This window comes from Mesocricetus auratus, unplaced genomic scaffold (genome assembly GCF_017639785.1).
Source record: "Mesocricetus auratus isolate SY011 unplaced genomic scaffold, BCM_Maur_2.0 Super-Scaffold_100031, whole genome shotgun sequence".
NCBI lineage: Eukaryota > Metazoa > Chordata > Mammalia > Rodentia > Cricetidae > Mesocricetus > Mesocricetus auratus.
In genome coordinates this window covers 16,029,503-16,052,472 of record NW_024429212.1, presented here as the reverse complement: position 1 = coordinate 16,052,472, position 22,970 = coordinate 16,029,503, and the positions used below count along the sequence as shown (strand labels likewise).

The window sequence follows — 22,970 nt, the reverse complement described above, 5'->3', positions numbered from 1 at the left end:
ATATGGTAGGAAAGAACCAACTGGGACAAGTTGTCCTCTGACCACGCACGCACACACGCACGCACGCATGCACGCGCTCGAGCAAATCTTCAAAATGAACCAAAAAAAGAATGCTGAATTTATTTGTAAAAAAAATTGTTTTGCTTTTTGAGACAGGGCCCTTGCTGTCCTGGAACTCACTTGTAGACCAGGCTAGCAGTGAATTCGGAGATGTCTGCTTCTGCCTCCCTAGTGCTGGGATTAGAGGCACATGCCTCCACACCGGTCTTAATACTTTTTATTTTGAAAATAGATTTTTAAAGTTAGTCATTTGTATTATCCAGAAGATGGGGGTGTTCCATTATTTTTGTAGTTCTTGAACATCCTTTTGTGTGTGTGTGTGTGTGTGTATGCATTTTTTATTATTTTAATTTTAAATAGCTTGTTTTACATGTCAATCCCAGTTCCCTCTCCCTCCCTTCCTCCCGCACTCCCCCACCATCCCCCCCCAGCCTCCCACCCTATCGCCATTTCCTTCCACATCTTGAACATTCTTATCTCCAGCTTCAGAAGTCTTACAGGTCTCCCACTGTGGTCACAGTCTGGCTTTATCTGAGTGTTTACTTGAGAACACTATGGTGTAATTATCTAGTTTCAGATGCCAGGAATCTGTTAATTTTATCATTATTACTTTATCAGCAACTGTGTGTGATGGTTATTCTTCACTGTGAACTAGGAAACACATTTCTGGTTTCAGAGAAGAGTATGTCTCTGTGTTTAGGTATGTGCCCTGACTTGAAGAAGATTGATTGGGCAATGACACTGAAAATAAAAAGGCCAAGGAAGGTTGCAAAGGTCTTCACAGTTGTCCAGTTTTTCCAGATCACTTAAAATTTGTGTTCCAGCAAAAGCAGGCAGGTGTTAGTTTCCACAATCTGTGGTTTGCCAGCTTTGGTTTTCATAATCTCTATCTGGAATATCTTCTCCTTGTCCCCTTCCCATGCCCAGATCCTGTCACCTATGAGGACAATTAAAATATTCTCCCCTTCTCAATGTTACTAGTCATAACTAAGATCAAGACAAATTTATTTAAAGCATAGTAAATGGGGTAGGCCCGTAATTCTGTTTGGGGAAGTGGGGCAGGAGGGCCATGAGTTCAAGGCCAGTGTAGGCAGTAGAGTTGCTTATTTAGCACTCACAGAGCTCAATCCCTAGTACTCTTAACAACGACAAAAGACCAAACAACAATAACAACAAAAAGAAGACCCACATATAGGTGGATATCACATACATATATAGTATAATTAATAAAACATTGGTTACAGTTTAGAGCCACCAATCTGGGAGCATTCTTTTCTTTCTTTGGTTTCTTATAGCAAATTTTATGTCCCTCAAGCATGTATTTATAACTCACTAGACAGTTATGATGTCCTATCTACTAACTAGTCAGGGTGCTATCACAATGCTGTGAGATTTGCTCGTTTCCAAACGCTTAGCCTTGAGTATGGAACAAAGTTTTAAATCCCCATCTTCATTTTTGCTTCCATAAGAACAAAGTTCATTGCTGATATTCTGCTGTATTGATTGTACTTCTAGTAGGGAAACTGAAAGCAGTTTATAGGTAGCTAGATGTTCCTTATGAAAAACTGGAATGGGGCTAACAATGGGAAGAGAGTGCTATTAGAAATATCTTTTTTTTAAACTGTATAGGTTAATATTTGAGGAAGTATGAAAGTCATATTCTTGCTACTACTACCTCGGGAAAAAAAGAGTGGATCGAAAGTACTTGTATTAAATTGATAATAGTAGATGTAATACCAAATATATTTCTTTCTCACATTAATTTAGGAATGGCTACCTGCAAAAAACCTGGGAACCGGGAATGCAATCATCATTGTAAAAATAAACACACGTGTGGACATGACTGCTGTGAGTTCTGTAAGATTATTTCAAAATTGCAGTGTCTTTGGTGAACATGGGCTGGAGAGATGTGCAGTGGTTATGTACTGCTCTTGCAGAGGACCTGAGCTCAGTTCCCATCACCCACAGTGATCTACAGCTTCAGTCCCAGGGGCTCTAACCCTGTCTCCTGACCTCCAAGGGTGTCTGTGCTCACGCGCACACATATACACAGATATACATATACATGCACATGTATGCACACATACAATTAAGGATAAAAATAAATTTAAAAAAGAAATGCTAATTCTCTATATATGATATTTATATCATTCAACTTAAAACTCTCCAGATAGTTTTCCTTTGTGGTAGGGAGAACAACGTGAACACAAGTAAATGTTAGATTTGATATTTCAAAGACATTTAGTTTTGTTTGCTTTATTTCAAAACTGCCAAAAACTTAATACAAAAAAACTCTAAAATTTCACTGGCTATGTTGGTCAAATCTATTGTCCAGTACTTGGGAGGCTGAGGCAGGAGGATTTTGAATTGAAGACCAGATTGGGCTGCATAACAAGTTCCCTACGTCACTTAAAAAACGAAAATAGTAAGAAGAGAATCTTCAATTTCTTTCAATAGGTAAAATTGGAGTTCCACAAAAGCCAGAAGTTAAAGAGTCAGCAATGTCTTCATATTTGTCTGACTTAAAAAGCAGAAATGCTGTCTCTTCTCTTCCTCCAGTTAAACGACTCAAGGTTAGCTTTAATAGCATTTATTCTTTGTTCTGCAAGTAAATGAATACAAATGCCACTTATCCTGTGCACCATTAAGGTAAGTAGACATCTACAGTGTTCTTTAAATTTATTTACAAGCTTGTCTAGGAATATGGTCATTACTTATAGTCAATCTATAAATCTATCTTCAGAACATAACTGCCCAGCCCTTTCCTCGCCTACGTCTAGTGACTGTTTAAGCCAGAGAACTAGAAAAAGAGGAGTCTGAGCTTGACTTAGCTCAGCAACAGTTAGAACTAGACAGTCTTGCCCTGTCTTGGCTTTGAGCCGGACTAAGTTGGAAATTCTGAAGTTAATTTAGATTCTTGCTCTGAGTATGTGAGTGAACAAGAGCTTTCCTTCCAAGTGATAAAGAAATGAGTGTCTCCTGCTTGGTAGGAAAGTCACAAGTAGACTTTCCTTAAGCCAAAGTCATTACATCCTAGAAAAGCCCTTTTAAAGGCTTTTATGCAACGACAGAATGCATTGAGACTAAATAAAGGGAATATTAGAAAATAAAGAGAATATGAAATTTTAAAGTGATCACCACTCAGTATTTTCTGAGAATACAATTTGGGACCCTGGGGTTGGTGGTGCACGTCTTTAATCCCAGCACTCAGGAGGCAGAGGCAGGAAGATCTCTTGAGTTCATGGTCTACAGATCAAGTGCCAGAACAGACTCCAAAGCTACACAGAGAAACCCTGTCTCAAACAAACAAAACAGAACAGAACAAGATGCTGGGTTTAGGGCTGAAACAGAAAAGTGCTCAATGGTTAGTGCTAGCCTACAGAATGTGTATTAATATTTTTTCTTGATGTGGTAAAACATGACAGAGGCAACTCACAAAAAAGTTTATTTGGGTTTATGGTTCCAGAGGGTAAGGTTTATCATGGTGGGAGGCATGGTAGCAAGCAGTAGGCATGATGGCTGGTGCAGAAGCTAAGGGCTCACATCTTGAACTGCAAGCATGAAGCAGGGAGAGCAACTTGAAATGGTAGGATTCTTTAAACTCTCAAAGCCTACCTCTAGTGACCTATTCTTCCAGCAAGGCCATACTTGGTAAACCCTCCCAAACAGTGCCATCAGCTAGGGACCAAGTGTTCAAATACATGAACTGGTGTGGGGGAAGGGGCATTCTCATTTGAATCCTGAGTTTAATTTCCCAATAACACCACCACTAAAATACGATTTCCATATGAAGATGTCCTTATAAAGATGTCCTAGAGGCAGCTGGCTATAACTGGAAATCAGAAAGGGGACTGAAGTAGAAATGCAGACTTGAGAGTCATCCGAGAAAGATGATAACTTAAGCCATGGAAGTCTAAAGATCTTTTTCTGAAAACATCACATATAGAGCAAGAAGAGAAGGACATATTAAAACAAAACAAAACAAAAACAATGAAAGCTGTCTATATTTAAGAATGGCCTGAGAACATTTGAATTGAGAGCTCGCTGAACACTTGCCTAATTCATGGTCTCTGGGCTTTAATTACCAGCAGTAACTTGACTATTTGGTTTATTTGGGAAAGTGATAGTTAAACTTGGAATGGCATTTTTACCTTTATTAACAGATGCAGATGAACAGATCTCAAAACATGGACCTAAAGGAGTTTGGTTTTACTCCAAGGCCTTCCCTTTCCAGTATATCAAGGTACAAATACAATGTTAATATCTAAGATAAAGTATTCATTTAAATGTTGCTCCTTCAGATGACCACTTATTCAAGGGAAGTTAGTCATTGACTACTCAATGAAAATCACAATAATTATTTCGTTTCATTATATAGTAACACTATCATAATGGCTTCAGTATCTCCTATGTTACTGTTCCTTGGATCTCCTCTTCACTATGAAACTATTCATCCCTTATGTCATCCTCTGGTTCTCTTCTTTACAAGGAAGCCTGTGTTGGTATATTCAATTTAATCTTTCCCTGCAGGTGCTCATTCCATACCAATAATACCTTAGGCTTGAAAAGTACTTTATAATATGAAATTTTGCTTGTGCAGTATATCTTTTGACTATCATAACAGCATAGCTCATAAAATAATTTTATCTTATGCTATTTTATAATATCTATTTACTGGTTGATGTTTTGAGACATCATCTTGATATGTAGCCCAGACTGGCTTTGAATTCATTATAGAGTCTAGACTGGTCTCAAATTCATAATCCTATTGTCTTACCCTCTCAGGTACTGATTCTATTAACAGTATACCTCAATACATGATGTTTATCTCATTTTATTAATAATAGAGCAGACCCCATATTCCCAGCTAATAAGCAGAAGACCTCAGATGTCAACTCATTGTTCTTTTCTTATGTCATGATTCAGAGAGGACAACATTGTATATATAATTTCCTGTTCAACTTATCCTATTTGGTATATTCTTTTCTGTATTTTAAACTCTTTTTTATTCTTTGGCAATTTAATACTTGCATATAATGATTCTCCTCTCCCATCCAGTCTCCTTCTCCCAATGAGAATCCTTTCCAGCACACCCTCCTTCTTCCATGCCTTTGTTTTGTGTGTGAGCCACTGAGTTTAATTAGGGGTCTTTGCATAAGAATTGGTGGGGGAATACTCACTGGAGCCTAGGCAACTCACCAGTGACTGCATCACTGAAGAAAGTGATACCCCTCCCTCCATCCCTCCAATATGGACTGCCAGTATATCTCAGATAGGAGGAGAGGTGGGAGAGTCCTATCTTCAGAGATGACATTCTATTTATTTATCAAGATATATAGAGCAAAAGCCAACGGATCAGAAGTTTAGATCCCAGCACCTCTTCTAGAGAGTTTGACTTCTGTTATCTAACTTAGGGCAGCCTTGTTGGTAGATTTTAAAGACGGTATAATGATGGCAGGTATCTACTGGGGCATGTAAAGTGACTATTGGCCTCTTCCATTCAACATTTGCTTTTACCCTTTGCTACCCCAGCTAATAAGTTTATCACAGGATTACCAAGTAAATAAACCATATTTTTTGTTTATATGAATAGTTTCCAAGGCCAAATTCATTGTGCTTCTTTTTTATGGCTTTGTTTATCCTCATAAAGGTCAGAATCTTTGAACATCCCTCAATCCCCAATATTGGGACAGTGGAGTGAGCATGAAGTCTATGAAAAAGTTCAACAGGATTCATTTGAATATCATGACAAAGGTAAAATTGCTGTTGCTGTTGACTGGTGAGGGAGTTTGATATTACTAAGGTTAGCAAGTCGTTTAAATGAAAACCCAGCATCTAAAAAGATTGTGAATATCAACTGACAACAGTTTTCTCTTGAAGTTTTGAATCAATTTCAAATTCTTAGGTTATTTCAAATTGTCTTGTGTGTCAAAGATTCCAAGTCTCTTCTCTACAAAGTGTTGACTATTTTATTTAAAGATAATGTGAGGAAGAACTGGGAGAATTAGAAATCCTTGCATGAACAAAGTATTGAAATGATGAATTACTACTTTTATATATTTTTAGACATTTAAATAGTGGCTTTAAAATTAGTCCAGTTTCATAAAATAGCTATGGGACCTTGGGTAAATTGTTTAATATTGTTGGGTCTTGGGAGCTAGTGAGACGGCTTAGTGGGTAAAAGTTCCTGATGGCCCCTTCTCCAGAACTCACTCGCTGGAAGGAGAGACTTTACTCCTGCACATTGTCCTTTGACCTACACACACACTATATGGCATGTGTGTAATCACACACACACACACAAATAAATAAATAAAGGTAAAAATATTAAAATGAAGATATCACAGCAATCAGTGGTGTCATATGCCTTTATTCTCAGCACCTGGGAGGCAGAGGCAGGTAGATCTCTAAAGTCAAGGGCAGGCCTCTTCTAGGGAGTGAGTTCCAGGACAGCCAGGGCTACACAGAGAAACCCTGTCTCAAAAACAAAGACAGAAAATATAAATAAATGAATAAATAAAATGAAAGCATCAAAATGGCTGACCATTAATATTTCTTCCATTCTTATTTCCATGATTCTTACAATTTCTAGATGCAATAAGACAATACACTAGCTTGAGAGGCATAGAAATTTTATAATCTATATTTGCGTTTATCTCTGTCTTGACATTACAAATGCAGCAATACATATGAATTCTTCATCACTAGTATTTTGTATCCCTATGCTAGTGGTGTTGTTTCTCTGATTCATTCCAATTATAGAATGATATATTAAAGATGAGGAATAGCCCTACCCTGTGAATCGTTTGTTCAGTTGGCTGTGTGTAAATGTAAATGAAATGATGAGCTTTGGAGTTTCCTGAAAACATTTCCACATTTGGCAGCAGCTTCATTATGTTACTTTGCTTCCTTTGGTCACAATTTAAGATCCCAGGTAGTTGTATCTGCAGCTCAGTGGCACAGTGATTGCCCAGCATTCATGACATCCTAGGTTGGATCACAACATGTCAAAATAAGTAAGTAGATATATAATCCTAGAGGGACAGGAGGATCTGCTAACTCTTACCACATCATGACACCCATTAGGCCCAAGGTGAGATCAGGGAAGTTTCCTAATCTCACATGCACAGTCAGAAATTTACCAAACTAATTATTATAAAAAGGGAAGCTTACATGTTTCCATCTTTTTGGTTTTATCTTTTTTTAACCCACAGTCCTCTGACTTGTTTCCTTATGCTGCCTCATTATTCTCTACTACTCCTATACACAGCTTATACATCCTGATTGCTTGTTTACATTGTTTCCCACCTTTTCTACTCATTACCAAAATTCTAATTTAAAGTATGATGTAAAAGATACTTTACCCCCAACAATAACTGTGTTCCTCCCTCCTTCTTGTTCATTTTAAGGAAGGAATCATATGTGTAGTGACCCAGTCTTTCTGGGTCACATTCGAATTCTGCCAGTCACTGTAACCCTCATGTACTCCTATGCTCTTTATCTCAATTCTCTTACCTGATTGTTTTTAGACATGTTAGGACTAAATTTGATACCACTCATACAGCTCATAAAATGACATGTGCTGTTCTTAATGGTGTAATTAAATATGTTTATTATAGTTTCCACACATGAGTCTTTATTGTCAAAACAGTCTAAGTGTTGAGACTGCTTTAAGAAAAGCACAGCAATTTTATTATCTGTATTCCAGTTTCACAATGAGAAAAAGAAAAAATATTAGAAATTATATGAGAAAGCATTTTGAATCATAAAATTTAATTTGGAAGGGACCTTTGTGCAGTTTCTCATTTTACAGTAAAGGAAGCCAAGATTCTAAGAGATTAAATGACTCGCCCAAAATCACATACCTAATTAATGGCAGGGCCAAAAATAGATTCCATATCTCCTGATTCCCAGTCCAATGCCATCTCTAGAAAATGAAATTGACTTTTAGTTATCAGTAGAAAATTGAGTGTTGAACTTATAGTATATGAACTCTTTGAACTTCCTACCATCTCATCCCACCTCACCCAACTGATGTATTTCTCTGATTTTGCATCTCTCATTAACCCTCTATTGTCTTAAAAGAAGAATTATTTTTTCATCAATTCAAGGAGTAATGTGAATTCTATGTAATCTTGCTTTCTCTGGGAATTTAGAAGGCCAGTTATTCTCTGCTCTATCCAATATTTTCATTGTATACATTTTGGTTTTGGTTCGGTTTTTGAGACAAGGTCTCTCCTTATGCCTGTCTGAATTGGAACTCACTATGTTGTCTGTACTATGTTCTAACTTGTTATTCTCCTGCCTCTGCCTCCCAAGTGCTGGATTACAGGTGTGCATCCCACACCCAGCTCACTGTCTGCTTTCTATTGTCTTTTCCTTCTTGGCATATAAATATGCTTAAGTCTTTTCCTTCTTCAGCTGTGACCAGTTTCCATCTAGCTAATTGTGATAATAAGTGAGTTGAAATTCTATTCAAAGGGACTTATGCTCACAAAAAGATAACTGGTTACCTTCATATAAACTGGAAGTCCAAGTAGGCACTCAAATGATCTCATTGTACCTCTGACTTTCTCTCATTCTTTTAGTTATGTTTATTGTTAATCGACTTTACTTGTTAAATAGACTTTCTCACATGGAAAATCCTCCCAAGATTTCATCCTTCTAGTTTAACAATCTCAATAGAAAAAGATAGTTTTCACTTATAGTTGAACTGACCTGAAATCATCCTTGGTAAATCTCTACTGCTGTGGAAGTGTCATTCTGTCCCTGAGTCCCCAGGGAAAGCAGGGTACCATGATCAATGGCTTCATCAAGATCACCTTGAGTGACAGAGGTAAGTTTTCCCCAAAGGAGAAGAAGGATGCTTTTTCTGAAAGTCCAGCATGCCAGAAAGATGATGGTGGTGGTGATGGTAAGTCAGAGCACTGTGGTCTTCTCTATTTCTGTATCTTGCTTTCTTGTCAAACTAAAAAAGTGCTGAGAGAGAGATTCACACTTATTTCTTCCACTTTGGTCACTACACACTGTTAAATTTAGATTCTTCATCATGATTTTGAGACTACTCTTTCTTGGACCATTTAGTAACTTGGTGCTCAATCCTGTGAGCTCTTCTCTGGAGGATTCACCGTTCTGTTCCTTCATTTGGAAAGCTTTTCCTTTGGTTCCAGTTAAACCACCCCACTGATTACTTCCCAGACTCTTGTTGGGCTTCTCTTTTTGCTTGTTGTTCCGTATGAATCCATCCGTCCTTCTCTCCTTCCCTCCTCTGCTTCCTGTTCCTCTCCAGTTCCCCCTTCCTCTCTATATACTTTTTACTGCAAAACTTCTGTGCAGTACCTCCTAAGCCATATCTGAAATCATCAGCTAATGCTTGGTGATTGCTAAGTCTGTCTTTTTCTACGTACAAAAACACTCCTATAGTCGCCCTCCTGGGTGCGGCTACCTAAAAGTTAGCAGTTCCTCCACCTGAGCTCTGGTCTTCTTTGTGCTGTGTTCCATCCCTTCTCTCTTTCCTCAGATCAGCGCACGACTCTTCTGCGCTGCTAAAGGCAGAGAAGGAAAGATTCTGAATCCCACTCTACATGTAACTCTGCACTAAGACCTGAACATTCTATGTCACACACCACTCCTGCATTTGCTCCTTCACCTGCTGTTTTACTGCTGTTTAGGGTTAATGCTTGCTTTCTCTCCTCATTTTAGTAACTTCCTTACATTTCCCCTGCCCCAGTCTCATTATCCTCTGATCCATAAGTGTTCCAGGGGATTACACAGGTGTCTGATCACATAACATTCTTGCAGAAGCGTCTTCAAAAGTTGTCTTGTGCTGATAAGAAGAAAGAAGTCTTAATGTGACAGATCACTTTTAGCGTGATCTGACACGTGCCTCCCTATGCGGTTCCAGTGGGTCTTCTTTCTCTTGCTTTGTGCTCCAGAAATTGTGAAGACTCGCACTCCTGTCTTCCCTGGCCTCTCCAGCTGCTCCTCACCTTCCCTGTCCTGTTCTCCTCTGTAGAACGTTGTGCCTGCTCCACAGGCCCAGCTCTATCAAGCAGAGAGAGTACTAGTGTTCTTTCGTGTTTTTAGTCTTCAAGGGGTCTTTTTACTCCAATTATTCTTTTCACTGTATTTCCATGGCATTTAATGCTGTTTCTGTTCTTAGTGCATATACATGCATTAACATTCAAAACGAGCTGTCGTGGTAGACACACCTGACAGACGTAGGTGTGGACAGATGAAGAAGAGGACAGGGTATTTCAAGTGAGAAGAACTAAGTCTTACATTGCCTTCCAAGACATGCTTGTTAAATTTCCAGAGACCTTTCAAACACTTATAAAGTACTAATAAATTTGATACTAAACATTTTATGATAATTTGAAATAAATTTCAAATAAACTGTTGAACACAAAATGATAGTATTGAAAATCTAAAACTTTCTAATCCGCTATATGTTCTTATAGGAAAATACTGTAGAGTTCAGTGCAACAAAGTTATTTACTGTAGGACTTAAAATCCATTAAAATTATGAGACTGGTAAGGTCACTCAGTGGTGGCAAGTCTAGAGACCCGAGTTCAATCCCCAGAATCCACATAAGGGCAGAAGGAGAAAGCTGACCCCACAAAGCTGTGCTCTGCCCTCCACCATTGTATGAGGCATGTGCAGCCTCGAGTGCATGCCACACCCATGTACACACAATAGTAATAATCATAAAATTAATCCACTAAAAACTAAGTTAGTGGATCTGTCACTCATGTAATCCAGTGAGTAGAATTATCTGAACAAATGTCCTTCAGTGTTTGACCATATGTGCTTTTGAAAATTGGGGCTCAGGATCTCTGTATCAGTTCAAAGCGATGCTAACGCGGTTTAACAAGGACCACAATCTTGTGTGCACGTGACAGGCCTTCTCAGATGGAACTCTTGTGTAACTTCCAGTGGAAAGACCCCGCAGACAACGATGCTCAGCAGACACAGTGCTGCAGATAGGAACAAGTCTTCTGAGGTTTTGGATGTGAACTTTGAACTGGGAAATGAAGTTTGGGATGACTTTGATGATGAAAGCTTAATAGAAGTTATGAATGTTTCAGCCAGTGCCGAGAAGACAGCTGTGTCAGGTACAGTTGTGATTCTCACAAAGTCATTTCGAGAGAAATTCTTTGGATATTTTTATTTTGGTTCCTGAGGCTCCTTTTTTTCCTTTTTCTATGTGTTTGTTTAAGTAAGAATATAATTTTTATGAAACCCCCCCCCAAAAAAGAAGTATCTCTTCCACAAAGAGTTTTTTCCCTGAAGGCAAAGGCCAAGGTTGTTTCATGGTGAACTGAGAAATAAATTGGAATTTTTCTACTTTCCCCTCTTTCTTACAATCTGTTTTATTATTTTACCTTGTATGTATGGGTATTTTGCCTGTATGCTGTGTACTGCATACAAGCAGTGCCCTTAGGGGCAAGAAGAGGGCGTTTGATCCCCTAGGACTGGAGTTAGAGATGAAATGATCAGCCATGTGGGAGCTGGATGGAAAATCCGGGTCCTCTGGAGGAGCAGCCAGTGCTACTCTGTGAAACAAAAAAGTATTGTGTTTAAGAGTACCCTTCTGCTTGCAAGAAAAGAAAATAGCCTTGACCTCTAGTGGAAATGTTCAGTTTTCAGGTATAAACAAGTAAGTAAGAAGGGGTAGTGCTTGATTGGAAGGTGTGTTTAAATCATACACAGACTCAAAATCATGAGACTTGCATATTTGAGTTATAGACAAAATTGCTTTGATTTACTAAAACAGAGAACTGAAACTTTTAGTAGTTATTTGACTAAAGGAAGAAATGGTGATACTCTTCCCATTTGGGCAGACAGAAGGAAGCAGTTCCTTAACCTGTGGGGCATTCTTTCTCTCACGGCTGCTTCTTGACGTGCTCCCCCTGCCCAGACTGTCTAAACAATCATACAAAAATCAGCAACTGCGGGAACCCGTGAGGAGTTAAAATGCTATTGTCTTGGAATTCTAAAGAGCTCAAGCTTTTCCCAGGAAGAGCAGAACTTGATTACCTAAGCAGAATAGGCCTGGAAATCTATGATGTGGGGGGGTCACTGGGTATATTTCTTATATTACTGAATGACTACGAATCCCTAACGCAAGATTGTTGATGTGTCTCGCAAGCTAGAAGTTGATGTATGCTGATCCACCCTTTGAGCTGACCTAGTCCTGTGAAGGCACAGCTCTGTCACTGGAAAACCGTTTTCAGTAAAAATCTTCCCCCATGTGTACAGCATTTAAAACAATTACATGCAGCCCCTTTGGTCATATATTTGAATTTTAAAATTTAGTAAATAGTGGTGACCTTTAGACATAGTGGCTAATAAACTGACTTTTGTGTTTCATAGTTTTATTTCCTTGACTTTTTGCCCTTATATTCTCTATGTAAACCAGCTTTGATTGTTAAGAATTATCTATTGTGTTGGTTAGTTTTTTGGAGTCATCCAGGAAGAGGGAGCCTCAGTTGAGAAAACACTCCCATCAGACTGGTCTTTGGGCAAGTGTGTGTGGCATTTTCTTGGTGAGCAGTGTGGGAGGGCCATCCCGTGGGCAGTGCCATCCCTGTGAAGGTGAATGCAAGCTAAATAAGCCACAGGCAGCAGCCCAGTGAGCAGCACCGTCATGGTTCCCACCTCCAGGATCCGGCCTGACGTCCTTCATGACAACAAGCTATGAGTTGAAATAAACCCTGTCCTCCCCAAGTTGCTTTTGGTTCATAGCGTTTTATCACAGCAATGAAAAGCAAACTAGGATATCCCTTCCTTCCTTCCTTCATCCCTCCATCCCTTTCTTCCTTTTCCTCTTTCTTTATTTTTCCTCCTTATATCATTTTTTGGTTATGTTTTGGTTATGGCTTTACTAACTGGCCAGTGAAGTCATGACCAGATTCTGAGTGAGCTCTGGGAAGGCTGAGTGCAGTCCTCATTCCTGCACAGAAAGCACTTTACCCCCTGACCCACCTCTTCAGCCCTCACATCTTCATAACCAGTCCTGGTTAGAGTGATCCCTCGTAAAACTTGTACCACACTGCCATTAGCTGTCAGCCGGCATTTCATTCCAAAACGTTCTCTCTTCTCTTAGGATTTGGAGACTCCTGTAATTCAAGTCCCAGGGCAAGTAAGCTACTCTTCCAAAAGTCAAGAAGCAAATTCCAAAGAGAAATCTCCAACAGGCAAGCTTCAGAACTTTAGTCTATAAGTCTCAGAACTTTATATTCTCTTGAAACATAATTGGAGATGGGGTTTAGCTCATTAGATGTCAAAGAAGTGTTAATGTATTAACCAACCTAAACTTTGTTAACATTAGAGGGTTTTGTTTTTGTTTTTGCTCAAAGTGCTATTGTTAAACCACTTTCATCAAAATCATCTAGCAGTGTTCATTAAAGGTTGGAGTTCTTGTTCGCACATCAGACCTATTGAATCATGGTCTCTGGGGTGGAATCCAGGAATTTCATATTTTCTAAAATAAGTTATAAAGAGGCAAATAGGCATTCTAGGTTCAAACTGTTTTAAGCAAAAGGACACAGGGCTTTAAAAGACAGGCCATATACAAGGATCATTGAGGAATGTTTTGTGTGGCCATAGAAGTAAAGATGAAATTGCTGAGTCTCAATGTGAGGTTCTTGAATGCTGTAATAAGTAGTGCACCTAGTTGGACAAGATTAACAAACTCAAGTGACTTCAGGATTTGGGGAACCAATGCTCACTATGTGTTGCATATTGATGTCCAACATGGGGCACAAACCCATGACCCTGAGATTAAGAGTCTCGTGCTCTACCAACTGAGCTAGTGGGCTATCCCAATAAAGGAAAAACCACTACTAAGCTCTAGACAGTTATTACTGTCTATGAAATACAGGTTCAGTGTTGGCAGATGTGATTTTTTAAGGAAAGTATGTGACGTTTCATAATTTTTAGATTGTGACATCTACTTCCAAGAATCTCTTGCACTTGGGGCATCGCCTCCATCAAAGTGTGATAGTGATCTCTGTTGGCCAGGGTTAGCTTGGGAGTCTCCAGTGGTTCCCCTCCAGGACAGACGATGCAGACATTCAACTTAATCATAATAGAAGTACTCTAGCAGCAGACGAAGAGTGACTCATAGAGGGTAGGACCATCAGAGGTAGTGTGGCCATTAAGAAAGACCGAACACATGAGATCTAACCTGGCAGATAAGATGGGGAAAAGATGAGGGTTGGACGTTTCACACATCTCAGAGAGGCTGCTGTGAGATAGCTGACTGGTTAAGCACTTGCCTCTGAGCTGGATGACCTGAGTTTGATCTTCAGAATCCACATATTGGAGAGATAGAGACATATTCCACAACTTGTCCTGTGACCTCCATACAGGTGCCTGCATGTGTGCAAATGCTTGTGCAAGCACCTATACACACACAAAGTAAATGTAAAAAATTAATTTTAAAGACAAAACTTTTTAAATCTCAGAGATGAAGCCCATTCAATTTGATAATTAATAGAATATGATACTGAAGGAGAGGAAAGAATAAATGGCTGCTAGTTATATAGAGATAATGTCTGAGAATACAGGAATCACAGATTTGGAAAAGGGAAAATCATCTTGGAAATTCTCAATTATAAAAGATATATTTGGAAATACTGGACTTGATTAGAAATTTTTTGGTCAAAGACAAGAAATGCTGACAGCCCTTTATTTGGGGTTCAACATTTTACATAAACAATCGCTTTGGTTATGAGCGTTGGTTCACAGGACCATTGGTCCCAGAGACTTGTGGATGCTGGCTTTGTTCCTGTGCTGTTCTGTTTTCCTGCCACTGGGGCCTTAGAGCAGCGCCCTCACACTAGAAAATCTCTCACATGCGTGTCAGGGCTGCTCCACTGGCCGGGTTTGGATCTTCTAGAGCATCTAACAGTGTTTAAAGTTGTCCTTTACCCATTTCATTATTGATTCTTAAGTTTGAGTCTGATGGAACACAAAACTGTGGATAGGAGGGTAGGAAAAGGAAAAAAAACAGCATGGAAAGCATTTTCTCATTTTAAAAACTACAAATAACTTGGGAATAGTTTAGAAGATAAATGGTTTAAAAGGTATGCTCACAAGCAGCCTGTCAGAAGTTGCTCCAGGGGGGAAGACCCATGAGAGCTGAGGACCTGGGATGCCAGGCAGCTTGCTTTTCCTCTGAGGCCCCTTCACTGACTTTCTTCTTTCTGTGTGTACATAATACTTATTAATCAGAACTCAAAAGGTATCGTCACTTATGTGACTTTTCCTGCTGTATCCACTGTTCATTGCTCTTTGCAATGCTATCAATTTTAAACTTTAAATGACATCTTAATTGTTGCCCACTCAGAAAGGCATTGATGACCATCTTTCAAAAACAGGTATATGCCTCCACAATGCTATTTCCCATATTACTCAGATCATTTTCCCACAGGCATCAGAACCTGTCATTGTGTAGATAAGTATACAAATACATGTATAATGTATAAGTGTGTGCAGGTGTTGTGTGATATTTGGTTTGTGTTCTGGCAAATAAAGCTTGCTTGAGTCAGAGGGCAGAGCTAACCACTAGTTAACATAGAGGTCTGGAAGACTGTACAGAGAGACAGGAAGTGATAAGGTATGGCATAAAGAGGATCTCAGGCTTTTTAGTTGGAGGAATGGCAGAGGTAACCAGGTGGTTGATCCCGGTTCTCTGATCTTCCAGGTTTTTACCCCAATATCTGACTCCTAGTTTTTATTGGTATTAATTCTTCATCTGGTGCCCAGCGTGGAGCTGTTCAACATCCCTTGTGGGAGAATTTTTCACTGTTATCGCTTAACAGCCTGAGAATTATTTTCTCTATCCTTTTCTTGTAAAGGTATAGTGAAGAAACAGTCTTTTAAATCAATAACTATACTAGGCAATTCTTTAGGTATCAGAGAAGACATGGGCATTCCAGGCGGTAGAGAGCTCATCACTTGAATTAATTTATTTATGGCTCTCAAATCTGTTAACATTCTCCATTTTTTTCAGATTTCTTTTTAATAACAAATACAGGAGAATTCCAAGAACTGGTCAATTCTTCAATATGTTGAACATTTAGCTGCTCCTGTACCAGCTGCTCTAAGGCCTGAAATTTTTGTGATGTTAAATGCCGTGGTTCCACCCACACAAGTTTTTCTGTTAACCATTTTAAAGGCAGGGCTGTTGGTACCTTTGAAAGACCAGCAGCTATTGTGCTCTGTTTTGTACATCCTGAATGGTCAGTGACTGTTCTTTATAATAACTTTTAATATTGTCCCAGAAATATATGTTAGCCTATGATTTATTTCTAAGATTGGAAGAATGTTAATCGGAGTACTCCATTGCTGTAACAAATCATACCCCCATAAATTCATCAATATGTTAGCCACGTGTGGCTTTAGTTTTTCTCTCTGTCCTTCTGGCTTATGCATTCAACCCATATTGAGCTCTGTTTTATCTGAGATAAAGAGGCCAATTTGGATGCCAAGATTCTGGTGCAATTATTGTTACATCTGCACCTGTGTCTACAAGACCTTCAATTATAATGTCATTTATTCATATTTTTAACTTTGGTCTTTGATCACTTATAGAAGTTTGCTAAAATATTTGCTTTATGGTTTCTTGTGAAATTTTTGTTTTGTATTCTAAGGCTCTTCTATCATCCAGCACAGTATGGTTTTTTATAATAGATATTAGTCCTTTAATTGCTCTAGGGACGAGTTTCCCCCATGTTAACAAGGAATGACATGGTTCAGTCATTTGATCCTCAAGGTGTTTCCCAATGGCAGTGGTTACCTTGTCTGTCCCTTGTTGATCTGCACTCATTGGTTCAATGTTGGCCTTTGCCACACCTTCTACATACTCCAGAAGGCAAGGGCCTTCTGTTTAGATTAGAAGAAACATTGTGTCTAGGAATGGCCTGTCTGCAATCCCTGTAGCACAAGTTCTGATAGGTCTTAATAATAAAAACCCAGAGTCAGATATTGGAGTATATGATGAAAGATCAGAAAAGTAAAGGAGCCAGCCACTAGAGAGACTTCTTACCTCTCCCAAGTCTGTGGACCTATATAAAATCCTCAAACCAAATGGGAAATCCTGTCTCTTCAAATCCTCAGACTGAATGCAATGAGCTTCTGTCTTCTCCCCACTTATATTCCTCTCTCCACCCAGCCATATCCCTCCTGTCTCCACCTCCCTAATGCTTGGGTAAAGGCCTGTGACTCGAAAGTGCTGGCATCAAAGGTGTGAATTCTGTTTCTCTTATAGACTTGATCAATTTCCTATAACACAGGATGGCCTTGCACTTACAGAGATCTGTCTGCCTCTGCCTCTGCCTCTGCCTCCCAAGTGCTGGTATTAAAGGTGTGCACCACCACTGCCTGGCCTCTATGGCCAACTAGTAGCTAGCTCTGTACTCTGATCTTCAGGCAAGATTTATTTGTTAAAACACAAACAAAATATTACCACAAATTCCTTTCTAGGTGATTTTTTTGCCACAATTAAAACATCTGACATTTTGATTTTTCTTTAAGCCTCTGGAAATCACTTCTCCTATTCAATTATCATCACGGTTATGACATTCAATATTGACTGTATTTCAGATCCACTATAGGCACTGATCTTGTCTTTAAAGGCCTAATTATCCTTTTGCATCATGAATTAGCATTTTAAAAGCCAGAGATTCAATTATTATTTGTCTAGCTTTTGAATTTGGTATCATTCTATTTACTGCTGAAGTCAGTCTTTAAAAAAAATCAGTGAAGGTTTCCTTTGGGTCCTGAATGGCTCAGTTCTCTTTCTGACTTCAGTTCTATCCCAAGCATTCAAAGATGCTGCATGGCATAGAGCCGAGGTGTGGTCATCATTTACAGACTGTCTTTGTACATCAGCATAATCTCCCTCTGTAAGAAGTTGGCCTTAGGATATTTCAATACCTCTGGCCCTATTTGGTTGTTCAATGGTCCTAGCCTCATCTTCCTAGCAACTCCTCCACTGCAATTGCGGTCCAGGCTCCAATACTGCTGTAACCAAGTCTTTCTAGTCTTGTGGGACAATTCTACTACTAGTTAACCATGAATTTAACATCTGCTTTACAAAAGGTGAATGCATACCACACGAGACTATCTCCTCCTTAAATCTCCTCAATCCACTCAGCTCTTGCACAGCCTTGGGGATATTTATCATTTGGCAGTTGGTTCTATAAGGTGACTGGATAAATTAACGTTGGTTGTTTGAAAACCATGGGCTGTTCCTCTCTAACTTTACAATGTAATGCTGAGATTTGTTCTCCTTTAAATTCCTCTGTCTTTATCTGAATATCTCTTAAGGCTTGTAACTTATCAGTCAAAATAGCATTATTTTCTCTAGTAACTTTTCTAAGGCCTACATCTTGGCACTCATATCAACCAACTTTCTTAGGGATAAAACAAGAATTATCAAACTGTTTATAATTGACATTACATAAATCTAATCTAAGTTAATTATCCCCTCATTTAACTGTTCCACTTTTAAACTGTTCATTATGTAATCATACAGAGACCTAAATCCCTCCATTGTAATATAGTTTCCCGTTTTTTAACATGGGAAAAAACTCTTTAAAAAAAACCAAAACTAATTCCTATCTTTAAGGATTCCCAACTGTCCCACCAAACCTGCTGACAATGATGGCGGAGCGTGAGCCTGGTAGCGCATCTGAGTGGAGAACATAGGTGATGGAAAGCTTGGCTGAGGACAGGTGCAGCTGCTGGCGTGTGGCTGTGAGCTGAGTGTGTGTGGCAGCTGCAACAGCAGTAGAAGCCTGAGTGGTGTCGAGGCCGCTACCTAGTGTGGCAGCAGTCTGGGGAGGGTTCCAGGGAAAGCCTGCAACACACGGAGGAGAGGGAACCAGCTGTCTGCACACACACACACACAAACACACACACACACACACACACACACACACAGGACCCTGCAGAAGAAGCACGTGTGGCCAGAGCTTCCTAAAGGGAGAGCAGGGGGAGCTGGCCAGAGGTGAGGGGCTAACTCCAAGTGTCTGTGTAGATGGCTGTAGAGAGGCTGCAACAGGAAAACCCCAGACTCCCTCAGAGGGCTTAGGGAAGACAGAGAAAGGCAGATGACCATGCAGTGACTTTGCCAGGTGCACTTCCCACCACGTGCAGCTCAGGCAGGCGCCAGGGGCTGCAAAGCCCTGGGCAAGCAGCTATTTTGTGAATTTGTGCCCCAAAAGTTGGACCCCAGGTGCTTGCAGTACGTGTGTGCCTGTGGAAACCAAAGGGCAACTCTGGATCTCATTCCTCAGGTACAGCACGCCATCTTATTATCATCACCATCATATGCACAAGTAGAGAGGGAAAGTGTTAAGACATACATTGTCTTCTAATCATTACCATCTTCATTATTATTATGTACGTCTATGTTTCTGTGTGAGTGTACATATGTATATATATGCACAAGTAGAGAATTGTGTTAAGCGCATGTATGATCATATTATTATTACCATCTTCATTATTATTTATGTGTGTCTGTGTTTCTGTGTGAGTGTACATATGTATATATATATGCACAAGTAGAGAAGAATTGTGTTAAGCACATGTATAATCTTATTATTACCATCTTCATTATTATTTACATGTGTGTATTTCTGTGTGAGCACATAGGCATAGTAGGGAAGCAAAGAGGTAAGCACATACAGGCCGGAAGAGGGCATTGGGCATCCTACTCTGTCACTCTCCGTCTGTTTCTGTGAGGTGAGCCTCTCCCTGAGTCTGGGACTCAAGTTTTCTCAGCTAGCCTGGAAGTCAGCACACACCTGTGGCCCTCCTATGACTGCCCTGCTCAGAGCTGGAGTCAGGTGTGCAGGGACACCTGGTTTATTATGTGGGCGCTGGGATCTTAACTCCAGTCCTCGGATTGTGCAGCCATCACTCTTAAATGTCAAACCATCAATACATGGTATCTCTGTGTAGCCCTGACTGCCCCCAAACTCACTCTGTAGACCAGGCTGGCCTTGAGCTCACAGAGATCTGCCTGCCTCTGCTGCCTGAGTGCTGAGATTAAAAGTGTGTGCCACCAATGCCCAGCTTGTTTTGTTTTTTGAAACAGGCTCTCTTACTAGTCTGATCTCTCCAAGTAGGCTAGGCCAGCTCCCATAATCTATCTACCTGTCTCCATTTCCCCAACAGTGGTGTTACAAGCATGCACCATGACACTGGGCTGTTTTTAACTGGATTCTAGAGCTCAAACTCAGGTCCAAATGCTTACAAGTCAACTAAACTATTTTCTCAGCTGTGATTTTTTACTTTCATAGACGGTTTGTTTCTGTGCTAGATTTTACTCAACTGATGGCTTGTTTACCACTTTGTATATAGCTCCCAACTAATATATGGCATATAGTAGTAAATAATAAATGTATTCTAATGTATGGATTTAATAAAATGCTATGAATTCTAGTATGTGGTTATATGAAGAAAGATGGTAACTCTATGGACCCAAAATACAGAAAGGAAGACAATGGTTAAGCAATGGAAGTTTAGAAAAGATTGACAGGTTTCTAGGTTACAGAAAATTAAGCATAACCGTGAATCTTAAAATTGTTGAAGATTACTTCTTAAAATAGGACTTGTCTAATCTGAAACGTGTAACTTGGTTTGTTCCTAAGGAAAGAAAATAGCCAGCTGTGGCCAGCATGCCTCTATGAGTTGAGGCCAGCCTGGTCTACATTGTGAGTGACAGGACAGCCAGAGTTACATAGTGAGACCCTGTCTCAAAGAGAAAGAGGAGGAGGAAGAAGGAAGAAAATATCCCAATTTCTTAATGAGTATAGGAAACATATCAACGTTTTTATAATTAATATAAGCTTTATATGCTCCACAAGTAACTATTAATGTAGAACAGTTTGCTTTTCTTATCTTCATATTTCATAAACAATTTATTTTAATTTTTAGCTTTGTTTCATCACATGAGAAGCCAAGTGTTTATCTATCAGATTGTGCCATGTCCAAGTTTGATCCGTCTCCTATGGCAGAGTTACCCCAAGAAGCTGGAAATGCAAATCTTGTAAGTCATGTACTGTTGTTTTTACTTTATATTTTGTTTGAATACTTAACTTTCAGTGGTTGCTGTTCTTACATTAAAACTTAGGTCAATTTACGAGAGAGAAGACAGCCACCTCTCTCACCAGAGATTGAGAGGGTGTGCTTCACCCGCCCTAAGAACACACCACAGTCTCTCAATTTTAAGCAAGTGGATATTTTTATTGGGAACAGCGACTCTAAAAAGGAAATTGATCTCAGGTAGGAATTCTTTAAAGGCTTTACAGCAAAAATTCTTACAAAGAAATTCAGCATTCTTTTTTTGGTTCATTTTAAAGATTTATTTTTCAATGTGTGTGCGTGCGTGTGTGTGTGTGTGTGTGTGTGTGTGTGTAGGTGTAGGTGTTTACAAGTGAGTGCAGGAGTTGGCGTCCTTCTGGAGCTGGGGTTATGGGGTTGTGAGCTGTCTCGTGTGGGTAATTACACTGAACTCAGGTCTTTGCATGTTCCTAACCACTGTGCCATCCCTCCAGATCCTCCTTTGTCCATTTTAAAGATCAGAGACAAAACCTTTTACTTATTCAAAGCATGGAAATTTTAGATCTCCCAAAAACTGAAATCCTTAGAGCCATCAAGAGTAGATATACTAATTTTAAAGCCTACATGTTTAATGCTATTAATTGTAAAACACTGAGTTGATAAAGTTGCTTTTACTCATTTGAATGCGGTGTGTTTTATTGACAGTACAAACTGTAATGCCATTGGAGAAATACAAATGAAATCAGTTAAGTTATAGAAGTTCAAGCTGCATTTTAGCCAGTCAGCTATTTCACAATGCAACAGGTTCAATGTCACAGTTGTAATAAATCTAATCAGTGCCATGACTTTTGGCCATTTTAAGAGGGGACTCTTCTGCAGTTTCTCTCTCCTTGGAGAGTCCGAGCTTAGAAACCTGCTCACACTTTTATGAAGTAGTTTTACTTTCCAGCACCTTAAAGAAATAAGAGGTGTGCTCCTCACCCTAACCCACAGACAAGATTATCATGCTAAGTGTGTTTGTTGTGGCAGCCTCACATCGATCTTCAAGTTTACCTACACTGTAATGTTATATCATTTACTCTGTGCTTTAAAATAGCTGGTTTACAAAGAATCATTTTTACATTTCCTTTTTCCCCCAGTAAATATTATCCTGATGATGCAGCTGAAGAAATGAAGGCTCTTCTGGGAATATTTAATGGCATTTTCTAAAAACAAAGTTAATACACAAAGTGTAAATGTGTCTGATTCCCAAAAATGTTTTTTTTATTTTTAAAAATAAGTGATAATCATTCAGAATTTTTCTCCTAAATTTGATTAATTTCTTGACTTTCTTATAATAAAAATAGGAACTGATATATTTTTATTTCTGTTGTAACTTCTTGAAGAATGGTTTTGTTTCAGCAAACTGATAATTATCATTATAAACAATTTGAAGATTTTACTTTTCATTTTCTTAAGAAAGGTATCTGAGAAAGCAAAATACTACTGTCAGTGATCTTCTGAGCATGCAGATTATTCCTTAACACAGTTCTTGAGTGTCCTGTTCTGTTCTTTACTCTTCTGAGTTTTCAAGAATCCAGTAGCTTTTGAAATTGTTATTTCATTTTGAGCAGTAATAAATGAAATATTAATTGGTGTGGATTGTCGGTTTTATTTACCTTGTTTTTCTTTTTTAAGGTGTTTTATATATGTGTGTATGTGTGATCCTACATGAGGTTATGTGTACCATGTGAGTGTAGGAGCTCACAGAAGCCAGAAGAATGTGTTGGATCCCGTGGAACTGGAGTCACAGATGGTTGTGAGCTGCATGTGAGTGCTGAGAACTGAT

General features: G+C 39.2%; 1 protein-coding gene across 1 annotated transcript in view; it reads left to right on the top strand.

Moving 5' to 3' along the window:
* Hfm1 (helicase for meiosis 1) overlaps positions 1-22,749 on the top strand; it is an 89,209-nt gene extending 66,460 nt beyond the window's left edge. The window contains exons 31-39 of the mRNA XM_021231398.2: positions 1,828-1,908; positions 2,518-2,633; positions 4,224-4,303; positions 5,711-5,814; positions 10,963-11,175; positions 13,170-13,260; positions 21,017-21,128; positions 21,213-21,364; positions 22,282-22,749. Coding sequence (XP_021087057.1) covers positions 1,828-1,908; positions 2,518-2,633; positions 4,224-4,303; positions 5,711-5,814; positions 10,963-11,175; positions 13,170-13,260; positions 21,017-21,128; positions 21,213-21,364; positions 22,282-22,351 — 1,019 coding nt within the window. The 3' untranslated portion in view covers positions 22,352-22,749. The remainder of the gene's footprint in view (positions 1-1,827; positions 1,909-2,517; positions 2,634-4,223; positions 4,304-5,710; positions 5,815-10,962; positions 11,176-13,169; positions 13,261-21,016; positions 21,129-21,212; positions 21,365-22,281) is intronic.
* Positions 22,750-22,970: the final 221 nt, after the last annotated feature.